General features: G+C 45.5%; 2 protein-coding genes across 2 annotated transcripts in view; one reads left to right on the top strand and one right to left on the bottom strand.

Moving 5' to 3' along the window:
* Positions 1 to 1,418: 1,418 nt before the first annotated feature.
* On the top strand, positions 1,419 to 10,975 carry LOC139392497 (cysteine and glycine-rich protein 2). Its single transcript, XM_071140494.1, has 6 exons — positions 1,419 to 1,551; positions 4,356 to 4,474; positions 6,523 to 6,691; positions 9,011 to 9,140; positions 9,712 to 9,805; positions 10,852 to 10,975. The coding sequence occupies exons 2-6, from the start codon at positions 4,363 to 4,365 to the stop codon at positions 10,923 to 10,925; spliced, it is 579 nt and encodes a 192-aa protein (XP_070996595.1). The 5' UTR covers positions 1,419 to 1,551; positions 4,356 to 4,362; the 3' UTR covers positions 10,926 to 10,975.
* Positions 10,976 to 11,182: 207 nt separating this feature from the next.
* LOC139392496 (zinc finger DHHC-type palmitoyltransferase 17) overlaps positions 11,183 to 19,363 on the bottom strand; it is a 44,965-nt gene continuing 36,784 nt past the window's right edge. The window contains exons 14-17 of the mRNA XM_071140493.1: positions 18,491 to 18,574; positions 15,079 to 15,236; positions 14,725 to 14,819; positions 11,183 to 14,116 (exon numbers count right to left, since the gene is read on the bottom strand). Coding sequence (XP_070996594.1) covers positions 13,978 to 14,116; positions 14,725 to 14,819; positions 15,079 to 15,236; positions 18,491 to 18,574 — 476 coding nt within the window. The 3' untranslated portion in view covers positions 11,183 to 13,977. The remainder of the gene's footprint in view (positions 14,117 to 14,724; positions 14,820 to 15,078; positions 15,237 to 18,490; positions 18,575 to 19,363) is intronic.

Below are 19,363 nucleotides of genomic sequence, written 5' to 3'. Positions count from 1 at the left end.
ACCCCTGAGACAAGTTAAATATCACCCACACCAAGCCAACCCACATCTTGATGAAGTGGAAATATCTCAGAAAAGGCCTTTGCTCAGCATTATGGTTCATTTTTACACAACAGTGTTAACTAATGGAGTAGGGTGAAGTTTATGGGACATTACACACTGACCAATGATCAGTGTCTACGGGCAACTTCACCCCATACCATGTGAACTCATCCACAGAGGCACGACCCAGTACTACTCGGATGCTGCAGGATCATTTAAAGTACAGAGTCCCTAAAACAAAAGTTAGAGCCTTGTTGTGGGTGCAGAGAGGGAGGGACTGTCTGCCTGTGAGTGGGTGCAGAGAGGGAGGGACTGTCTGCCTGTGAGTGGGTGCAGAGAGGGAGGGACTGTCTGCCTGTGAGTGGGTGCAGAGAGGGAGGGACTGTCTGCCTGTGAGTGTGTGCAGACTGGTGTCCATTTCAAAGGGCTGCCTCTTAAGCATGTGTTTTTCTATCTAGGCTGTCTGTAGGATCCTCCTTATCTGAAGAGCATACTCCCCTGTGAGATGCCTCTGTGCCTGTCACTTTTCTGTTTCCATGACGAAGCTTCCATTATGATGTGGGAAACCTGATATTTGAACATCAGTGGATTCTAACATTCCGACATTCAGCCCTGCCACCATAGATGTAGGTTTCTGACAGTTTTCACTTCATTCCAACTCAGCTACAGTACACAACAGTGTAGTGGTATATTGCAGATACATACATTCTGCACAGGTCTATGCAGGTGATCACATCTTTACAATGCATGATCTACTCATGTGATTTACAATTCTATTGGATGACATTTTCAACCAATCATAGGACACCATTTCCAAATGAAACTGATGAGGCTATGTCACTGAATATGGTGTTTTTTATGTGAGAGAGTTAAGGTAACGCATGCTGGTCTCAGTGTGATGTGATGGCTTGTATGTATTCTACTTTACAGGCCGTATACCACAGGTATGACAAAACATTAATTTTTACTGCAATAATTACGTTGCTAACCAGTTTATAATAGCAATAAGACCCGACAGGGTGTAATATATGGCCAATATACCATGGCTAAGGGCTGTTCATAAGGACAACGCTGACTGCCTGGATAAACCATAAACCCTCGAGGTGCCTTATTGCTATTATAAACTGGTTAGCAACGTAATTATTGCAGTAAAAATACATGTTTTTTTCATACCTGTGGTATACTTCAGAGCTGTAATTTCTGCAGGCTATTACTGGGACACTATGCAACACACCACCTCTAACCCTTATGGTTTCCTGCATGCATTCTAATTCAAACAGATATCTGGCTTAACTCAGACAGGTCTAATCACAGGTATTCTTTCATGCTATATTTCTGACATGTTGGGTTAAAAGCAATGAATGAGTAAAACAGTACAACTCTCCTCCACTGCCTGGCTAAACCACTCCCCTCTCTAAAACAACCGTGAACAGAGTAGTTTGGTGAGTCCGCAAAGGACACGACGTCGAAACGCTGGGATCAAATTGAAGGATTCTCCCACAACAAATACAGGTCGGTACATTTTGTTTCTATGCAGCAGAGCTGAATCCATATTGGTGGCACGAGGAGAGTTTATTTACGTGAAACAGTTGGATTCTCCAGATAGATTGGGTCGACGACAAGTCGCTCAGGTGAAATAACTAGTGTGTTGCATAGACTTTTACTATAGTCTTGGCTCAGGCAAGTGGTTTGGTTCATATCTCAGTTGGACCGTTGATTAAACTTTTCCAAATAAATTGGCACACCTGTTTAGCCTGGTGAGTTATCTATACTGTAGCAGTTTCCTGCACTGTCTGTCTAGGTTCTTGGGTTAGGCAACATCTGATGAGATTTATCAACAGAGATACAAATGGTTAAATCAAATCAAATGGTATTTGCCACATGATTCGTAAACAACATGTATAGACGAACAGTGAAATACTTACTTACGGGCCTTCCCAACAATGCAGAGAGAGAAAAGAGAAAAATAACTAAATAAGGAATAAATCCACAAGGAGTAACGATAACTTGGCGATATAACGTTACACGCAGTACCGAGTCGATGTGCAGGGGTATGAGGTAATTGATATGTACACAGGTAGGGAGGGATAAAGTGACTATCGGCAATAGGATAGATAAACAGTAACAGCAGCGTATGCGATTAGTAAAAACCGTTGGTGCAAAAAGGGTCAATGCAGCTAGTCCGGGTAGGTATTAGTTAACTAGTTAGCAGTTTTATGGCTTGGGGGTAGAAGCTGTTCAGTGTCGAGTTGGTTCCAGAATTGGTGCATTGGTACAGCTTGCTGTGCGCTAGAAAAGAGAACATTCTATGACGGGTGGGTGGACAATCTTTATGGCCTTCCACTGACACCGCCTGGTGTAGAGGTCCTGGGTGGCAGGTCCTGGGTGGTACGAACTACCCTCTGTAAGCGCCTAGCCGTCGGCTGCTAAGCCGTTGACCTACGGAGCGGTGATGCAGCCAATCAAGATGCTCTTAATGGTGCATCTGTATAACTTTGAGCTTTGTGCTGTGCTGTGGACACCAAGGAACTTCAAGCTCACGACCCGCTCCACTACAGCCCTGTGGATGGGGGCGTGCTCGGTCCTTCATTTCCTGTAGTCCACGATCAGCTCCTTTGTCTTGCTGACATTGAGGGAGAGGTTGTTGTCCTGGGACCACACTGCCAGGTCACAGACCTTCTCCCTGTAGGCCAGGGATCATCAACTAAATTCAGTCGCGGTTAATTAAAAAAAAATGTTTTGCAGATAGTCAGGGATGCGGAACATATTATCAAATAATTTGTAGACAGCAAATTGACCTCAAGAAGCTCAAACGGATAACATTTGACTAAAACATAATTTCAAACCTTGCTTACATTTGTTTACGATTACATATATCTATGTGTGGAATTACTTTGGAACAGATGTTCTAAATTAAAATCACTTGGAGTTGATTTACTGTTGTTTTTAGTCATATGTCCAACAATTGATTCAAATAAATAAATAATCATGTATTTATTTAGGGTATTCATTTTCTTGGGGGGCGAATAAAATCGTCCCGCAGGTCGCCAGTTGGGGAACCCTGCTGTAAGCCGTCTCATCGTCGTCGGTGATCAGGCATACCACCGTACTGTCGTCATATATATCCTGTATATATATGGTTGTATGTGATTCCACATACATGTCAAAGTTATACCTATTCAATAACTCTTTGGTTTTTGATTGAATAGGCTTCATTGCTCCTTTTTTCAGTTGGTTAAACCTCACCCCAAATCTGCTCTCCCATGTCTCATAAAGAAGTAACTAATCTGTAGATGTATTAAAAACATTGAGGCACAACCAAGTGGTGAAACTCCCAATAACCTATTCATGCACATACCACAAGACTGATTTTAAATATTGGATGCAGGGCATTGAAACTCTTTTGAAAGATCAGACATTATACGCCCTGAGAGAACTTTTGATTCTCTCTCCTGTTTGGGCATGTCATGCAGTCTGTAATAACGTTGGGAGGGTGGGAACTCCACAAAGTAGCCGTCCCTGTGGGCACTGCTCTGTGGTTTCCTTCATGAAAAAGTAAGAGCACTCTTTATTTTCTTGATGGTGACATCATGGTTATGTCCCAAAAGGCATCCTATTCACTATGTAGTGCACTTCTTTTGACCAGGACCCATATCAAAAGTAGTGCACTACATAGTAATAGAGTGGACGTTCTGGTTGTTTGTGGACCCTCTGTTTGTCATGGAATGCAGATGGAAGTGTAACATCTTAAATTATGTTTTTGTGTCTCTAATCAAATACCAGACTGTCTGCATCAGTTTGTCATGTAGATTCTATGTGGCCACCACATCAGTGTTTATAGGTCACACTTGTTTTGTACAAGCCATTTGAATGAATCTTTTCTAACTCCTAGAAAAACATTGTTCTGAGGTGTTGTAGAACCTATGAAACCTCCATAATGTGTTCAGCTGCCTTATTGTTTTGTCCTCACTTCGACTCAGTCACCTGTTGTTCTGTTTGGACTTCCTGAGCACAGAAGGGGTTGTTGTCTTGTGCCTGTATCTCATTGGGTCCAGGAAGGTGTTTCACTGATGTTTTGTGTCAAACAGGACAGGAAGGACTAACCCGTAACTTCCTCTGTGTTTCTCCTTTCAGAGTAGGCTGAAGTTGCCCCTAGACTGTGATCTTGGGTCAATTTCCCCCACTAATGGTTCAGGTTAGGATTGTGGGAGGGGAAACTGATCCTAGATCTGTACCTAGGGGAAACTTCACCCAGAGTACTTATTTTAAGTCTCACATCATGTCTCTCATCCCCTCTGCACATTTCTCTCCAATAGCACAAACATGCCAAACTGGGGAGGAGGTAACAAGTGTGGTGCATGCCAGGGGACAGTGTACCATGCTGAGGAGGTGCAGTGTGATGGGAAGAGCTTCCACAAATGCTGCTTCCTGTGCAGTGAGTGCAACCTCATTTTCTCTCCTCAGGGTTGGATCAGCCTAAGTGGCGTGCGTTCAGTAGGACGAAACATTTTGGAACGTTCTATCTGAAATATTCAACAATGTTTGGCTACTGAACGTGGTGGCCCTGTTAGTCCACTTTGTCCATGTCAAGAAACAAGCCCCAGACAATTGTGGAGCTCTGAAAGGATTGAACTGGTGTAAGGAGCCACAGAAATATGGTTGTCATTCTACCTTTCTTCCTGATAAGCCAGGTGGAAGGTTCACCTTATTGCTTAAACCTATCCCAATCAATCATTTCAGATCAGATCTACAAGTGTGTTGGGGTTAGACTAGAGCAGGGGTATTAAAATCTGACCCTACGAGGTCCAGACTACTGCTGCTTTTCTGTTCTACCTGACAATGAATTGCGCCCACCTGGGCAGCGTTTACACAGGCAGCTCAATTCTGATGTTTTTTCCACTAATTTGTCTTTTGACCAATCAAATCAGATCTTTTCACATCAGTTATTTTTCCGAGCTGATCTGATTAGTAAAAAAAAAATCTAATTGGAATGCCTGTGTGAACACAGCCCAGCTTTCCCAGGTCTAAATCAGTCCTTGATTAGAGGGAATAATGAACAAAAGTAATGGAACTGGATCGAGGTCCAGATCAGAGTTTGAGGGGACTTAAGGGTGTGTCTGAACAGGGCATGTGAACACACAGATAGTCAACCTCCATCTTGAATGGTCTTTTCTGTTCACTTTAATATGAATGGGAACCATGAGAAAGGAACTATACTTTGAGGAAGTCATATGATAGGGGTCAAACTGAAGTTCACCAATCTATGCAGTGTATCATGCACAATGCATTGATGTGTATCTCATCTCATAGCTCAGTAAATAGTAAGTGGACATGGTCCTACTAGCCGTATGAGATTGTGTGTCTGTACCTCCTCAGTGAAGACGTTGTTTTGGGGACCTTGACTGGAGTGTACACACCGAGCACATGCTGTGGATTAGCACTCTGCCATCAAAGCAAGCACAAAAACAATCTGTCCCACAAATTAACTATTTTTGTGGGTTCCTTACAAAACTGGCTTTGTTTAGAGACAGACAGACCTATAGATGAGTTAATGAGCAGTGGGAACCAATATGTGGGTCCCAAATGGCACCCTATTCCCTACATAGTGCATTACTTCTGACCAGGACTCATAGGGTAGTGTACTATATATGCATTAATAATGCACCTACCTCCAGTTTTGCTTTGTTGAACACCTTATCATAGTAAATGAAGCCATGCTATTTAGATGCCATTTATCAAATGGTAGTTATACAGACATAGTTATACATTGATCTTGCTTGTACAGGAAGATTACGTTGTGAGAGATAATAAACTGTCTTAAACATTGTAAATGAAAATAGTTTAATGTGGAGTTAAAGGTGAATTGTAGTTTCAGGTAAATGTGTGTGGGAACCACTTTACTCCTACATACTCAAACCGGAAGCCCCCATACTATCTCACCTGTATGCTTTTATAACCTGACCCGGGCCTGAGGGGGATGGTAGTGGGGACAAAATCACTGTGTTGTTTCAGATTGCACCTGATGCACATAATCTGAAAGAATGCTCTCTGTCTCACTCCGTCTTATTTCAATTCAATGGGCTTTATTGGGATGAGAAATGTTTGCATTACTAAACCAAAGTGAAATAATCAAAGTAAACATTACTCAAAGTTCCATATGAATGTCATATGTAGTGTTGTAACTAGAACTATTTACAAAGTACAAAAGGCAAAATAAACATATGGGTTGTATTTACAATGGTGTTCTTCACTGGTTGCATTTTCTTGTGGCAACAGGTCACTGATCTTGCTGCTGTGATGTCACACTGTGGCACTCTCTCTTCCCCCCCCACCTTCCTGGAATGAGGGATAATATCCCATTTAGAAACTAAATCCACCGTTGAGGAATTAAGACCTTTTTAGGGAAACTTGTGACAATTCAGTATCCCTCCAGTTACAATGCAATGTGTCATTCAGACAGCTTTATTTTTTCTTCCTATCCAGTGGTCTGCAGAAAGGGTTTAGACAGCAACAATGTGGCCATCCACGACACTGAGATCTACTGCAAGTCCTGCTATGGAAAGAAGTACGGCCCCAAGGGCTACGGCTACGGCCAGGGAGCTGGGACACTCAGCATGGACCGTGGAGAGAGACTGGGGATCAAACCAGAGGAGTACGTGTGTAGTATATACAAAGCTCTGGGGGTGGAGTTTCCCCTTGGTACAGATCTAGGATCAGCTTCCCCTCCCCCAATCCTAACCATTAGTGGGGGAAATGCAAAACTGACCCAAGATCAGCATCTAGGGGCAACTTCACCCTACACCATATTCCTCTCTTCTGTTCATTGGTTACTGTGTGGTTGTATGGTAAATCAGGTTACAATGAAATCAAATGAAATTGTATTCTATCACAGATTATGTGGGCAGCAAAAGCCTAGCGGTTAAGAACACTGGGCCAGGAACCGAAAGGTTGCTGGTTCGAATACCTGAGCCGACTAGGTAAATGTGCCCTTGAGCAAGGCACTTAACCCTAATTGCATCTGCTAAATGACTAAACCCAGCCGTTGGATTAGACCTGATGCGATTGTTCATTTATTATTAATGCATTGGTGCTGATGTGCATTTACACTGACATATAGTTGCTCAACAGTTATCCAAATGGTTCCCTGATCATCTGAGAAATACTGTGTAAACTTCCAGAGTTCAGCCTAGGATACATTAGACTAGAGTGCATACACATCTGTCAAAATAAACTATAAACGTATATAGACACTAAGTACTGTAATCAGGGTTTGTATTTAGAACACATCAACATAGGAGTACTGAGCTAGGATCAGATTTCCCTTTTAGATCATAATGAACAAGATGACATGGACAGAGAGGACATGATCCTAGATCAGTACTCCTATTCTGAAATGCTTTTTGAATATGGGCCCAGACTCCTATTGCAGCATGACACTCTTTCTACATAGTTGTATTTTGGAATAACCTGATAGGCTCCTAGTCAGAGCCGTGGTAATGGCCAGTAACCTCCCAGCCAGTCAGTCAGAGCCGTGGTAATGGCCAGTAACCTCCCAGTCAGTCAGTCAGAGCCGTGGTAATGGCCAGTAACCTCCCAGTCAGTCAGTCAGAGCCGTGGTAATGGCCAGTAACCTCCCAGTCAGTCAGTCAGAGCTGTGGTAATGGCCAGTAACCTCCCAGTCAGTCAGTCAGAGCTGTGGTAATGGCCAGTAACCTCCCAGTCAGTCAGTCAGAGCCGTGGTAATGGCCAGTAACCTCCCAGTCAGTCAGTCAGAGCCGTGGTAATGGCCAGTAACCTCCCAGTCAGTCAGTCAGAGCCGTGGTAATGGCCAGTAACCTCCCAGTCAGTCAGTCAGAGCTGTGGTAATGGCCAGTAACCTCCCAGTCAGTCAGTCAGAGCTGTGGTAATGGCCAGTAACCTCCCAGTCAGTCAGTCAGAGCCGTGGTAATGGCCAGTAACCTCCCAGTCAGAGCCGTGGTAATGGCCAGTAACCTCCCAGTCAGTCAGTCAGAGCCGTGGTAATGGCCAGTAACCTCCCAGTCAGTCAGTCAGAGCCGTGGTAATGGCCAGTAACCTCCCAGTCAGTCAGAGCCGTGGTAATGGCCAGTAACCTCCCAGTCAGTCAGAGCTGTGGTAATGGCCAGTAACCTCCCAATCAGTCAGTCAGAGCTGTGGTAATGGCCAGTAACCTCCCAGTCAGTCAGTCAGAGCTGTGGTAATGGCCAGTAACCTCCCAGTCAGTCAGTCAGTCAGAGCCGTGGTAATGGCCAGTAACCTCCCAGTCAGAGCCGTGGTAATGGCCAGTAACCTCCCAGTCAGTCAGTCAGAGCCGTGGTAATGGCCAGTAACCTCCCAGTCAGTCAGTCAGAGCCGTGGTAATGGCCAGTAACCTCCCAGTCAGTCAGAGCTGTGGTAATGGCCAGTAACCTCCCAGTCAGTCAGTCAGAGCCGTGGTAATGGCCAGTAACCTCCCAGTCAGTCAGTCAGAGCCGTGGTAATGGCCAGTAACCTCCCAGTCAGTCAGAGCCGTGGTAATGGCCAGTAACCTCCCAGTCAGTCAGTCAGAGCTGTGGTAATGGCCAGTAACCTCCCAGTCAGTCAGTCAGAGCTGTGGTAATGGCCAGTAACCTCATCTACTGTACACACAGGGCTGTTTACCCAGTCTGGCATCAGGTGGTTGTTATGATGAAAGGGCCCCATTATGTAACCTAACCACAGGCTCCTGGGCAGCCCTGCTGACCCTCTTCTCTCTCCACACTGTCCCCGGCACAAAGCCTCCTATTCAGGGCCTGTGGGGCAGGCGGTTCCCCTTCGTTAGGGAGCGCTCCAAGGTCCCAGAGTTTACCCAGCGCCTACCCAAGCCTGACTCCTTGGTCCTGGGGACGAGAGGGGCCTGATGCACTCCCCAGAGAACCAGAGGGGATCTGTTCCCTTAACTTCTCTAATGCTGTTTGTTTGTGTATACCTTCAGGACCCAGTGTCACAGACCCACCACCAACCCCAACCCCTCCAAATTCGCCCAGAAGTTCGGGGACTCGGATAAGTGTGGCCGGTGTGGGGAGTCAGTGTACGCTGCGGAGAAGATCGTGGGGGCAGGCAAGGTGAGGGGGGGGGGCGTAGAGTATTAAGGTTTTGAGCTAACTGTAGTGACCACCATTGATTGAAAACAGGTGGGTTTACTATTGCAAGGGGCCAATTGGATGGATTCACTGCAGGAAATTCATAAGATAGAAATCACATTTTTCTGGCTTAAGCTTTTTCATAAACTCTGGATTTGGAGGGCTGGTTTCCAGGCAGCTGGTGTAGAAGTCTGCAGTGCTGACTGACTGGCTGGGGGGATTCAGGCAGATGTAGGCCATCACGTCATGGCAGGCTGATGTGATTTTAGCTTGACTTTAAACTGGTGTTACGCTGCATTCTGCGGCTCACAATGAGAGGAAATGTACAGTATGTGAAGGATTATGGCAACACAGCAAGAATCCTTTGATAATCAGATCTGGTGTTGATGTTAGAACAATGCCTGTATGATTTGTACCTGTGTAGTATACTGCTGGGGAATGAAAAGCATTAGAATCTGTCCTCAATGCGCACTAGTTGATACAATCTAGTCAATGATATGATGGTCTTATTCCCCAGTAATGAATAAAGTAGTATCTTATCTCATCTTGACAGCCATGGCATAAGAACTGCTTCCGCTGTGCCAAGTGTGGGAAGAGCCTGGAGTCTACCACCCAGACAGAGAAAGATGGAGAGATCTACTGCAAAGGTGAGACATCGGGTTTCTAGATTCCCTTTCAGGCTTGGGCCTGCATGGTCACCAGTGTGAGGGAACCGTTGTAGGGTGAAGTTGCCCCTAGAAGCTGATCTTGGTTCAGTTTTAGGATTGGGGGAGGGAAAGCTGATCGTAGATCTGTACCTAGAGGACACTTCACCCCGGAGCTGTCACCAGAGCGAAGGAACCCACCCACCATAGGCAGATTACATGATTATACCTGAGGCACAAGAACTAGATGAACTAGCTGTTACATAAAAACACTGCAAAACAAAAACAGGAGCATTATACTATTAGCAGAGGGCATTGGAAGCCATGTATTCTAGCTGTGTTTGTGTGCCTGGGGTTAGGATGGAAGGCTCCGGACTTTAAGCCTTTGTTACTCTGTCCATGTCACCTGGAAATCTAACCGCTAGAATTCAAGTCATGATGCCCTAAACATTCCAAATCCATCTTCCACAATGACTCCTCTTTCCAGATCATGCACACCAAATGGCATTGGAATGTTTTGGCTAAACAATAGACTAAGCGCTGTCCACGTACGTGCGCACGCACACAGTCCCATACGCACCTTAGGGGTTCTTTATTGAAGCTCAAGGGGGAATTTTAGGCCCTGCAAACACTTAACTTGTCCAGCGAATCTGACTCAGTTGTAATATCATGTAAGAACTGTCCTACAACAGTTTGTTTGTACAAAACCATTGAGCTGCTGTGTAATCATGAGTGAAGAACAAACGCGTTGTACAACCTGAGTATGTTCAGGGACCCAGAGTCAACTGGCAGATTGATCAGTTGGCTTTTAATGTAGCGCCCACGCAGCATTGAGATCAGGCTCGTTTTGTGCTGTTTATGTTCTGCGGTGTATTAACTCCTCATTGGATCAGCAAGCTCACAGGGAAACAGTGCATTGTAAGGTTACTTTTCTTCACCAGTGTTGTATTTAACAGCTTCCTCCATTGCAATCACCCTTTGACTGACGTAAAGTGACATGTTTTAGGATGCATCAGCATTTCCATACTCATTGTTTTCCTTGTCCCCAGCATGTTACGCAAAGAACTTTGGACCCAAAGGATTTGGTTATGGCCAGGGAGCTGGCGCTCTGGTGCATGCCTAATGATGACCACCCTCAAGACAAGGCATTTCTGACTGTGAAAACCGCTGTGCCACGTTGTTTTTTTAAAGGCTGGGGGAGGGCCATAATAGGGAGGATTTACCATTTACAAATATACAATAAATAAAAAGCTATACCAAAAACAACTTAAGTGTGAAACATTCCTTGCAGATACATGGGGGAAGAGCTGAACTTCAAAACCGACATGTTTTGATAGCTATAATCAGAACACATTTAGCCTTCGAAGAAAACACAGGAGAGCAACACAAATGTGTATTTTCACATTTGAATGTATTTTATTATTAAAGCCATTAAAATTGAACCATGCCCAATATATTAACATCTGAAGCAGGGTTACGGTGATGTCCTGAAGAAGGCGGAGAGGCACTGTAGATGATCATGTGCTTTTCACATGGTGGCAGCTGGGGGAAAAATGACATTTGTTGGAAGAGCCGGTGTGAAAAGCCTGATCCCAGATCTGTTTGTGCTCTTGACAACTCCATTCCTCATTGTCAAGTCAAACATGTTTGACTTGACAATGGGTGACAAGGAATTGGCATGTGTACAAACAGTGGCACTCAGGCTAGTGTGAATATTTCTCTGGAACCGAAACAGAACCTGGATGAGCTCTATACCTGTAGGTTGTTTATGATGACCGCTGAGCTCCTTTTAGATGTAGGTGAGCCTGCAAAATGATCCACTGTGTCCCTGACTGATGTAGACATGACCACACAAGATGGTATACCTTTTAATACCACACAGGACTCTAGTTCCCAAAAGCCTGTTTTAGCACAGGCAGCACCATTGAGGACTTTCACCATTTTGAAGTAGTTAACGAAGGGTCGCATAATTCCATCCAGGTCACCACCAATGAATTATACTCTTGGGCAAACACCCAATACCTGCAGGTGGTGGTAAATCGCCAACCTTGGCGTTCAAACAACCCACTCCAGGTGGCAGTTTGCCAACTGATTAAAGTAGAAAATGTACTTCAAAAATGGAGATCGCCTCAATGGTGCGTCCCGTGCTCTTACGTCATAAGGGGATACAAACAACGATGTGATGTCTAAACCCATGCTTCATACCTCTTATCCTGGATTACAGCGTACGATGACACGCATGATTTCAGTTTAGAAAAAAATACTGTCATTATTTCCCTTGCATCTTGTACATCCAGTGGTGTAACAAACCCAGCAATATGACATAGAAAAAACCTTTACTTCCAGTATAATCCAACCACCAGCATGGAACATTAATATTACACTTCGGCAGGCTGGACCAGACTTGATATCTGGAGCCTGCAGACCGAGAAGGAGGACTTGCACTGAAGATACACACTGGATTTAAAAAACAAAAGCAAACATACCGAAGAAAGTACTTGTAAATACTGAACATTCACTATATACAGACACATGGCTATCACTGGGCAGCTTGGATGGGGGGGGGTCAACAGTATGGCGACAGCCCAATGTCCAAGCATCACACATGCAGTGTAGTTTGCAGGGTTAAAATGCCTTTAGACAGCAGTGTCGGACATCACTAAAAGCTACAGTCATACAATTGGATTATAATCGGGGAGTTCTCTTTTCCATTTGGTTGGATGAAATCAACGTTTAAAAAGCAGCTTCAACTGACAAAATAAAATCACTCACGAAGAAAACTAGATTGTTTATGTACAGATGGACATATTTGACATTTCAGTCCGTCCTTGCGCTGCCGCTGCGTAGAGACTAGCGGGAAATGTAATGAGCAATAACAGATGAGAACCCAGAAGGGGCAGGTCTCGGGGTTTATATACCTTTTTCTCATTGGGCCCGAGCTCCGTCAATCGGTAAACATTGAAGTGTTTGTCGGGAGTACGCCTGTATTTCTTCAGTAACGGCGAGACCGGAAACAGAAAGGTGATCAGTGCATTGTCATAGGCAGACAAACAAAAGGACCCCCATCCCCCCCACACACACACAAAAAAAATACACACATGGAATGAACCTTTCTTGTAAACTCCCAGAACCATCCATTCAGTCTGGGATGGAATGGCCTCATCTTCCCCTGACTCTAGTTGATCTCTCACTAACACTACTCTTGAAGTGTGTGTGTGTCGACTTTTCTAGTGAAGGTCTCAGGGCACCATGTCAGACATCCATATACAATTTGTAGCTGATGTTTTCTTGATAAAAAAAACAAATGTAAAATAAGATGATACTATAACATCATTTGATCTATACATAGAGTTAAAATAAATATGCTTGCATCACATTATAAGTAGGATGTCGCTCCTATCTGCACCTTCAATACCTTGTGAAAGAGACCACTGGGAACAGACCCCCCCCAACAATTGCAAATGCCATTTTATGACATACTGACAAGTTTAACAACTTTGGCAATTCTAAGCAATCCTCAGGGTGACTTGACCGATGGTACATGACCATGCCATAGTAACCATCCCTTATCAAATCCTGCTTAAGAACCAATTTCTTCCTTAAAAGGCCTTCCTTCCCCAGTCTCCCTAGCCACCACAGTTCTAAAAGGAACAATAAGAGTTTTGAGCAACAATAAAAAACTGAAAGACAAAAAAAAAAAAAATCTGCAGGGCAAGATGGATGATAAAAAAAAATGATACTGCCGTCAACCGTACTGCCTTCACCGCAGCATAATGACTCTAGTACAGCAAACAAATAAAGATTCCTTATTTTAGTTGTTTTTATATTCTCTTTTCTCCTCCTCTCCCTGCCGCGCCTGGCAGCGGTGCACCGTCCATGGGCAGGAGAGACGAGGGGGGACCAGCAGAGGAGAAGGCCCCCCCCCAGGAGGGGCTCAGAGGTGGTGGTGGGTACAGTAATGGAGGTGGTTTCATATAGACTAGTAGTAGGTGTTGGTCTTATGGTGGTGTCCCGTAACAGCATGCTAGTTCCTGGCTGGTTTTCTCAGTCTGAATGGGTGAGGAAGGAGGTCTGAGGGGAGTGCTCCAGAGAACAGCCTGGCTCCGATACTGAACCCTGGGGAACCCCCTCCTCCTCTTCTAGACACCGTCGCTCCACCTCTCCTCTCTTCTCGTCTACACCAGCTGGTAGCCCGACCCGGACGTCTGGTCATACTCGATTGTGTACTGTGTGGTCCAGTCTATCGCCTTGGGCCGGATCAGGCCACAGCAGCGGATCTCAAAGAAGTCTATGAGGTTCCGTACACACCCATGACTACGGAGAGGAAGAGAAATTAAAATGTTGACATCATAACCTAATAACTACTTCTTCATGTGTTAGGTATCCATTGATACAAGTAGTACACCATGTGTATCAGGTGAAGTTTTGGTAGGTAGCAGCTTTGCTAATATCAGGGGAATATTAACAAATGGGAATTCGGGGGACGATGCTAAATCATGCTAGCTACTGCCTGTAGCAAAAGTAAACAATGGATTATCATGGATTATGTCAGTACTGGCCTACATAGACAACTCAAGGTAACATTAATTTCACCCAAACATGTAGGGCCCATTTCCCCAGACACAGATTAGGCCTAGTGCTGGACTATAAAGCACTTTCAACAGATCTCCACTGAGAATGCTTTTTAGTCCTGCACTAGGCTTCATCTGTGCCTGGGAAACGGGCCCGTAGATTGGATGAACCATCCCTCTAAGTAAGCACCAGAATGTACCCATTGTTACCATAACCGGAACAGTCAATATTAAGGGAATAAAAAACATTAAAAGGCAACATTGTCCTGTACTGACCCAGGATCAGGTCAGTATTTCTGGGTAGGAGGACACAGATTGGCAGAGGCTCCTGAAGGGAGGGCTAGTACTCACTTGAAGGGGCTCTCGATGGAAGTGGCCGTTACTTTAAAGTGCTTGTATCTCCTGGCGTTCATCCTCTCGTTTGTGGTGATTCCCAGACCAGCAATCTGGAAGAGGGGCGGGCACACGCGTAGAACACAATGTCACAAATAGTTGTACAAAATAAATAAAATGGACCTATCTATGGCATCACAACAAAGGGTCAAGATGAGGGTCGAGGATGTAAATGCATCCCACGGACAATTATGATTCTAAACAGGATATATGCTCCTGTCCTATGGGTCGTTCTAGCTGGGACCAGGCTTACTTTTACGTATCTCACCTGGCTAAATACAGGTTAAACATACAACCAATGGTCTCTCTAACCTGGTAGAGCTGGCACATGATCAGCACAGCCACCCACATGAAGTGGAACACACTGTTGAGGAACATCCAGAACATCCAGGGAGAGCAGGAGGCGATCTGCGTCAGGTACAGCCAGAAACCATCCTTGGTGTAGTTGGTGGCGCAGTGGATCCTCCAGTCTGGGTAGAGGGGCAGAGAGGTTAGGGAAGAACCCTAGGGTGAAGGACTGACGATTAAACCTGATCCTCCAGTCTGGGTAGAGGGGCATAGAGGTTAGGGAAGAACCCTAGGGTGATAGAGAAGGACTGACGATTAAACCTGATCCTCCAGTCTGGGTAGAGGGGCAAAGAGGTTAGGGAAGAACCCTAGGGTGAAGGACTGATGATTAAACCTGATCCTCCAGTCTGGGTAGAGGGGCAGAGAGGTTAGGGAAGAACCCTAGGGTGATAGAGAACGACTGACGATTAAACCTGATCTCGCAGTCTGATTGACAAATGTATGAGTGATTACTTTGGCAACCTATGACTGGAAGGGTTTATAGAGTTTATAGAAATGAAATAACAGCACTAATAAAAGGATTAATGGACAAATGAAAGTAGCAACCAAAATGTGGTGTACCATAACCAATAGAGATGTTATTTTGTTATCTAACAATTTCAAAGACTTTACTGAGTTACAGTTCATAGAAGGGAATCAGTCAAATGAAATAAATTAAGGCCAAATGTATGGATTTCACATGACTGGGCAGTGGTGCAGCCAAACATCCTGTATACAGCTAGGTTGTTAACAGCTGTAGAATTATAAAGACATCATGGTGTGTAACTAGAATGAGAGGTGTGGTGGGGTGGTGTAACTAGAATGAGGTGTGGTGTGGTGGTGTAACTAGAATGAGGTGTGGTGTGGTGGTGTAACTAGAATGAGGTGTGGTGTGGTGGTGTAACTAGAATGAGGTGTGGTGTGGTGGTGTAACTAGAATGAGGTGTGGTGTGGTGGTGTAACTAGAATGAGGTGTGGTGTGGTGGTGTAACTAGAATGAGGTGTGGTGTGGTGGTGTAACTAGAATGAGGTGTGGTGTGGTGGTGTAACTAGAATGAGGTGTGGTGGTGTAACTAGAATGAGGTGTGGTGGTGTAACTAGAATGAGGTGTGGTGTGGTGGTGTAACTAGAATGAGGTGTGGTGTGGTGGTGTAACTAGAATGAGGTGTGGTGTGGTGGTGTAACTAGAATGAGGTGTGGTGTGGTGGTGTAACTAGAATGAGGTGTGGTGTGGTGGTGTAACTAGAATGAGGTGTGGTGTGGTGGTGTAACTAGAATGAGGTGTGGTAGGGTGGTGTAACTAGAATGAGGTGTGGTAGGGTGGTGTAACTAGAATGAGGTGTGGTGTGGTGGTGTAACTAGAATGAGGTGTGGTGTGGTGGTGTAACTAGAATGAGGTGTGGTGTGGTGGTGTAACTAGAATGAGGTGTGGTGGGGTGGTGTAACTAGAATGAGGTGTGGTAGGGTGGTGTAACTAGAATGAGGTGTGGTAGGGTGGTGTAACTAGAATGAGGTGTGGTAGGGTGGTGTAACTAGAATGAGGTGTGGTAGGGTGGTGTAACTAGAATGAGGTGTGGTGTGGTGGTGTAACTAGAATGAGGTGTGGTGTGGTGGTGTAACTAGAATGAGGTGTGGTGTGGTGGTGTAACTAGAATGAGGTGTGGTGGGGTGGTGTAACTAGAATGAGGTGTGGTGTGGTGGTGTAACTAGAATGAGGTGTGGTAGGGTGGTGTAACTAGAATGAGGTGTGGTAGGATGGTGTAACTAGAATTAGGTGTGGTAGGGTGGTGTAACTAGAATGAGGTGTGGTGTGGTGGTGTAACTAGAATGAGGTGTGGTGTGGTGGTGTAACTAGAATGAGGTGTGGTAGGGTGGTGTAACTAGAATGAGGTGTGGTAGGGTGGTGTAACTAGAATGAGGTGTGGTAGGGTGGTGTAACTAGAATGAGGTGTGGTGTGGTGGTGTAACTAGAATGAGGTGTGGTAGGGTGGTGTAACTAGAATGAGGTGTGGTGTGGTGGTGTAACTAGAATGAGGTGTGGTGTGGTGGTGTAACTAGAATGAGGTGTGGTAGGGTGGTGTAACTAGAATGAGGTGTGGTAGGGTGGTGTAACTAGAATGAGGTGTGGTAGGGTGGTGTAACTAGAATGAGGTGTGGTAGGGTGGTGTAACTAGAATGAGGTGTGGTAGGGTGGTGTAACTAGAATGAGGTGTGGTAGGGTGGTGTAACTAGAATTAGGTGTGGTAGGGTGGTGTAACTAGAATGAGGTGTGGTAGGGTGGTGTAACTAGAATGAGGTGTGGTAGGATGGTGTAACTAGAATTAGGTGTGGTAGGGTGGTGTAACTAGAATGAGGTGTGGTGTGGTGGTGTAACTAGAATGAGGTGTGGTGTGGTGGTGTAACTAGAATGAGGTGTGGTAGGGTGGTGTAACTAGAATGAGGTGTGGTAGGGTGGTGTAACTAGAATGAGGTGTGGTAGGGTGGTGTAACTAGAATGAGGTGTGGTGTGGTGGTGTAACTAGAATGAGGTGTGGTAGGGTGGTGTAACTAGAATGAGGTGTGGTGTGGTGGTGTAACTAGAATGAGGTGTGGTGTGGTGGTGTAACTAGAATGAGGTGTGGTAGGGTGGTGTAACTAGAATGAGGTGTGGTAGGGTGGTGTAACTAGAATGAGGTGTGGTAGGGTGGTGTAACTAGAATGAGGTGTGGTAGGGTGGTGTAACTAGAATGAGGTGTGGTAGGGTGGTGTAACTAGAATGAGGTGTGGTAGGGTGGTGTAACTAGAATGAGGTGTGGTAGGGTGGTGTAACTAGAATGAGGTGTGGTAGGGTGGTGTAACTAGAATGAGGTGTGGTGTGGTGGTATAACTAGAATGAGGTGTGGTGTGGTGGTATAACTAGAATGAGGTGTGGTAGGGTGGTGTAACTAGAATGAGGTGTGGTAGGGTGGTGTAACTAGAATGAGGTGTGGTAGGGTGGTGTAACTAGAATGAGGTGTGGTAGGGTGGTGTAACTAGAATGAGGTGTGGTGTGGTGGTGTAACTAGAATGAGGTGTGGTGTGGTGGTGTAACTAGAATGAGGTGTGGTGTGGTGGTGTAACTAGAATGAGGTGTGGTGTGGTGGTGTAACTAGAATGAGGTGTGGTAGGGTGGTGTAACTAGAATGAGGTGTGGTGTGGTGGTGTAACTAGAATGAGGTGTGGTGTGGTGGTGTAACTAGAATGAGGTGTGGTAGGGTGGTGTAACTAGAATGAGGTGTGGTAGGGTGGTGTAACTAGAATTAGGTGTGGTGTGGTGGTGTAACTAGAATGAGGTGTGGTAGGGTGGTGTAACTAGAATGAGGTGTGGTAGGGTGGTGTAACTAGAATGAGGTGTGGTGGGTTGGGGTGTTCCACTCACAGCAGATACAGCCGTAGATCATCCAGCTGATCATGCAGAGCAGGAAGAACAGGTAACCCATGAAGTAGCGATGATTCCCACTTCCTGTTGACCGCACAATGAGAAAAGTGAGAGGGGGAGTTAAGCCTCATCTGTCTGGTCCCTCACTGTCCTCATCCCTCCCTCCGTCATGGTCCTCATCCCTCCTTCCCTCACGGTCCTCATCCCTCCCTCCCTCACGGTCCTCCTGGCTCCTCTCCAGGTCAAGACAAATGAGAGACGTAGAGAGAGAGAAGGAGAAAGAGAGTACAGTAGGATTGAAGGAGGCCAAGTAGTTGTCAGATCTGTCAGTCGGCTCGTTGGGTCATACTCAGATACATGACCAGGTGTGTGGGTCTGCTGCCAGTCACTGTTTGGACTAAAGGATGTGAGGGGGGGGGGGGGGGGGGGGGCACCTGGCCACCACACTGAGGACCTCTAGGGACTAACTGGTAGTGCGTCTACGTCGCTGCCTGTCTGAAAGGCAAGCTCCATCCTGTCAGGCTCTTACGGGACAGCATGGACACTTTAGGACCCCCTTCCTTCCATCTCAAAGTTCACAGGCAGACATGTCTGGACACGTGTCAGCTGTTCATGAGGCCATCTGTCTGGAAGTCCAAACAGTCAAGGGAAAAACAGGCAGCTGCTGCTTCACGGCTAATAGAGCTGGGCAGCGTGCACACACACACACACACACACACACACCTTTCTATATTCTGCCAGAACAGCTAATGAATTCATATGGGTGTCAGCTTGTTTATTTTTCTTAAAGAACCATGTGCTGCTTCTTAGGCTGGAATTCTGTGGACATAAATGACTATCAGCTGAACTAACTCCGGTTGCTGGGCTATGGGT

This window comes from Oncorhynchus clarkii, chromosome 33, assembly GCF_045791955.1.
Source record: "Oncorhynchus clarkii lewisi isolate Uvic-CL-2024 chromosome 33, UVic_Ocla_1.0, whole genome shotgun sequence".
NCBI lineage: Eukaryota > Metazoa > Chordata > Actinopteri > Salmoniformes > Salmonidae > Oncorhynchus > Oncorhynchus clarkii.
Note: the sequence above shows the minus strand (reverse complement) of the source record. Positions and strands in the feature narration are given on the sequence as shown.

Coding starts and splice junctions, on each gene's coding strand:
- LOC139392497 (XM_071140494.1), top strand. CDS start 4,363: ATGCCAAACTGGGGAGGAGGTAACAAGTGTGGTGCATGCCAGGGGACA. Junction 6,692..9,010: donor CTGGGGATCAAACCAGAGGA/GTACGTGTGTAG, acceptor GTATACCTTCAG/GACCCAGTGTCACAGACCCA. Junction 9,141..9,711: donor AGATCGTGGGGGCAGGCAAG/GTGAGGGGGGGG, acceptor TCATCTTGACAG/CCATGGCATAAGAACTGCTT.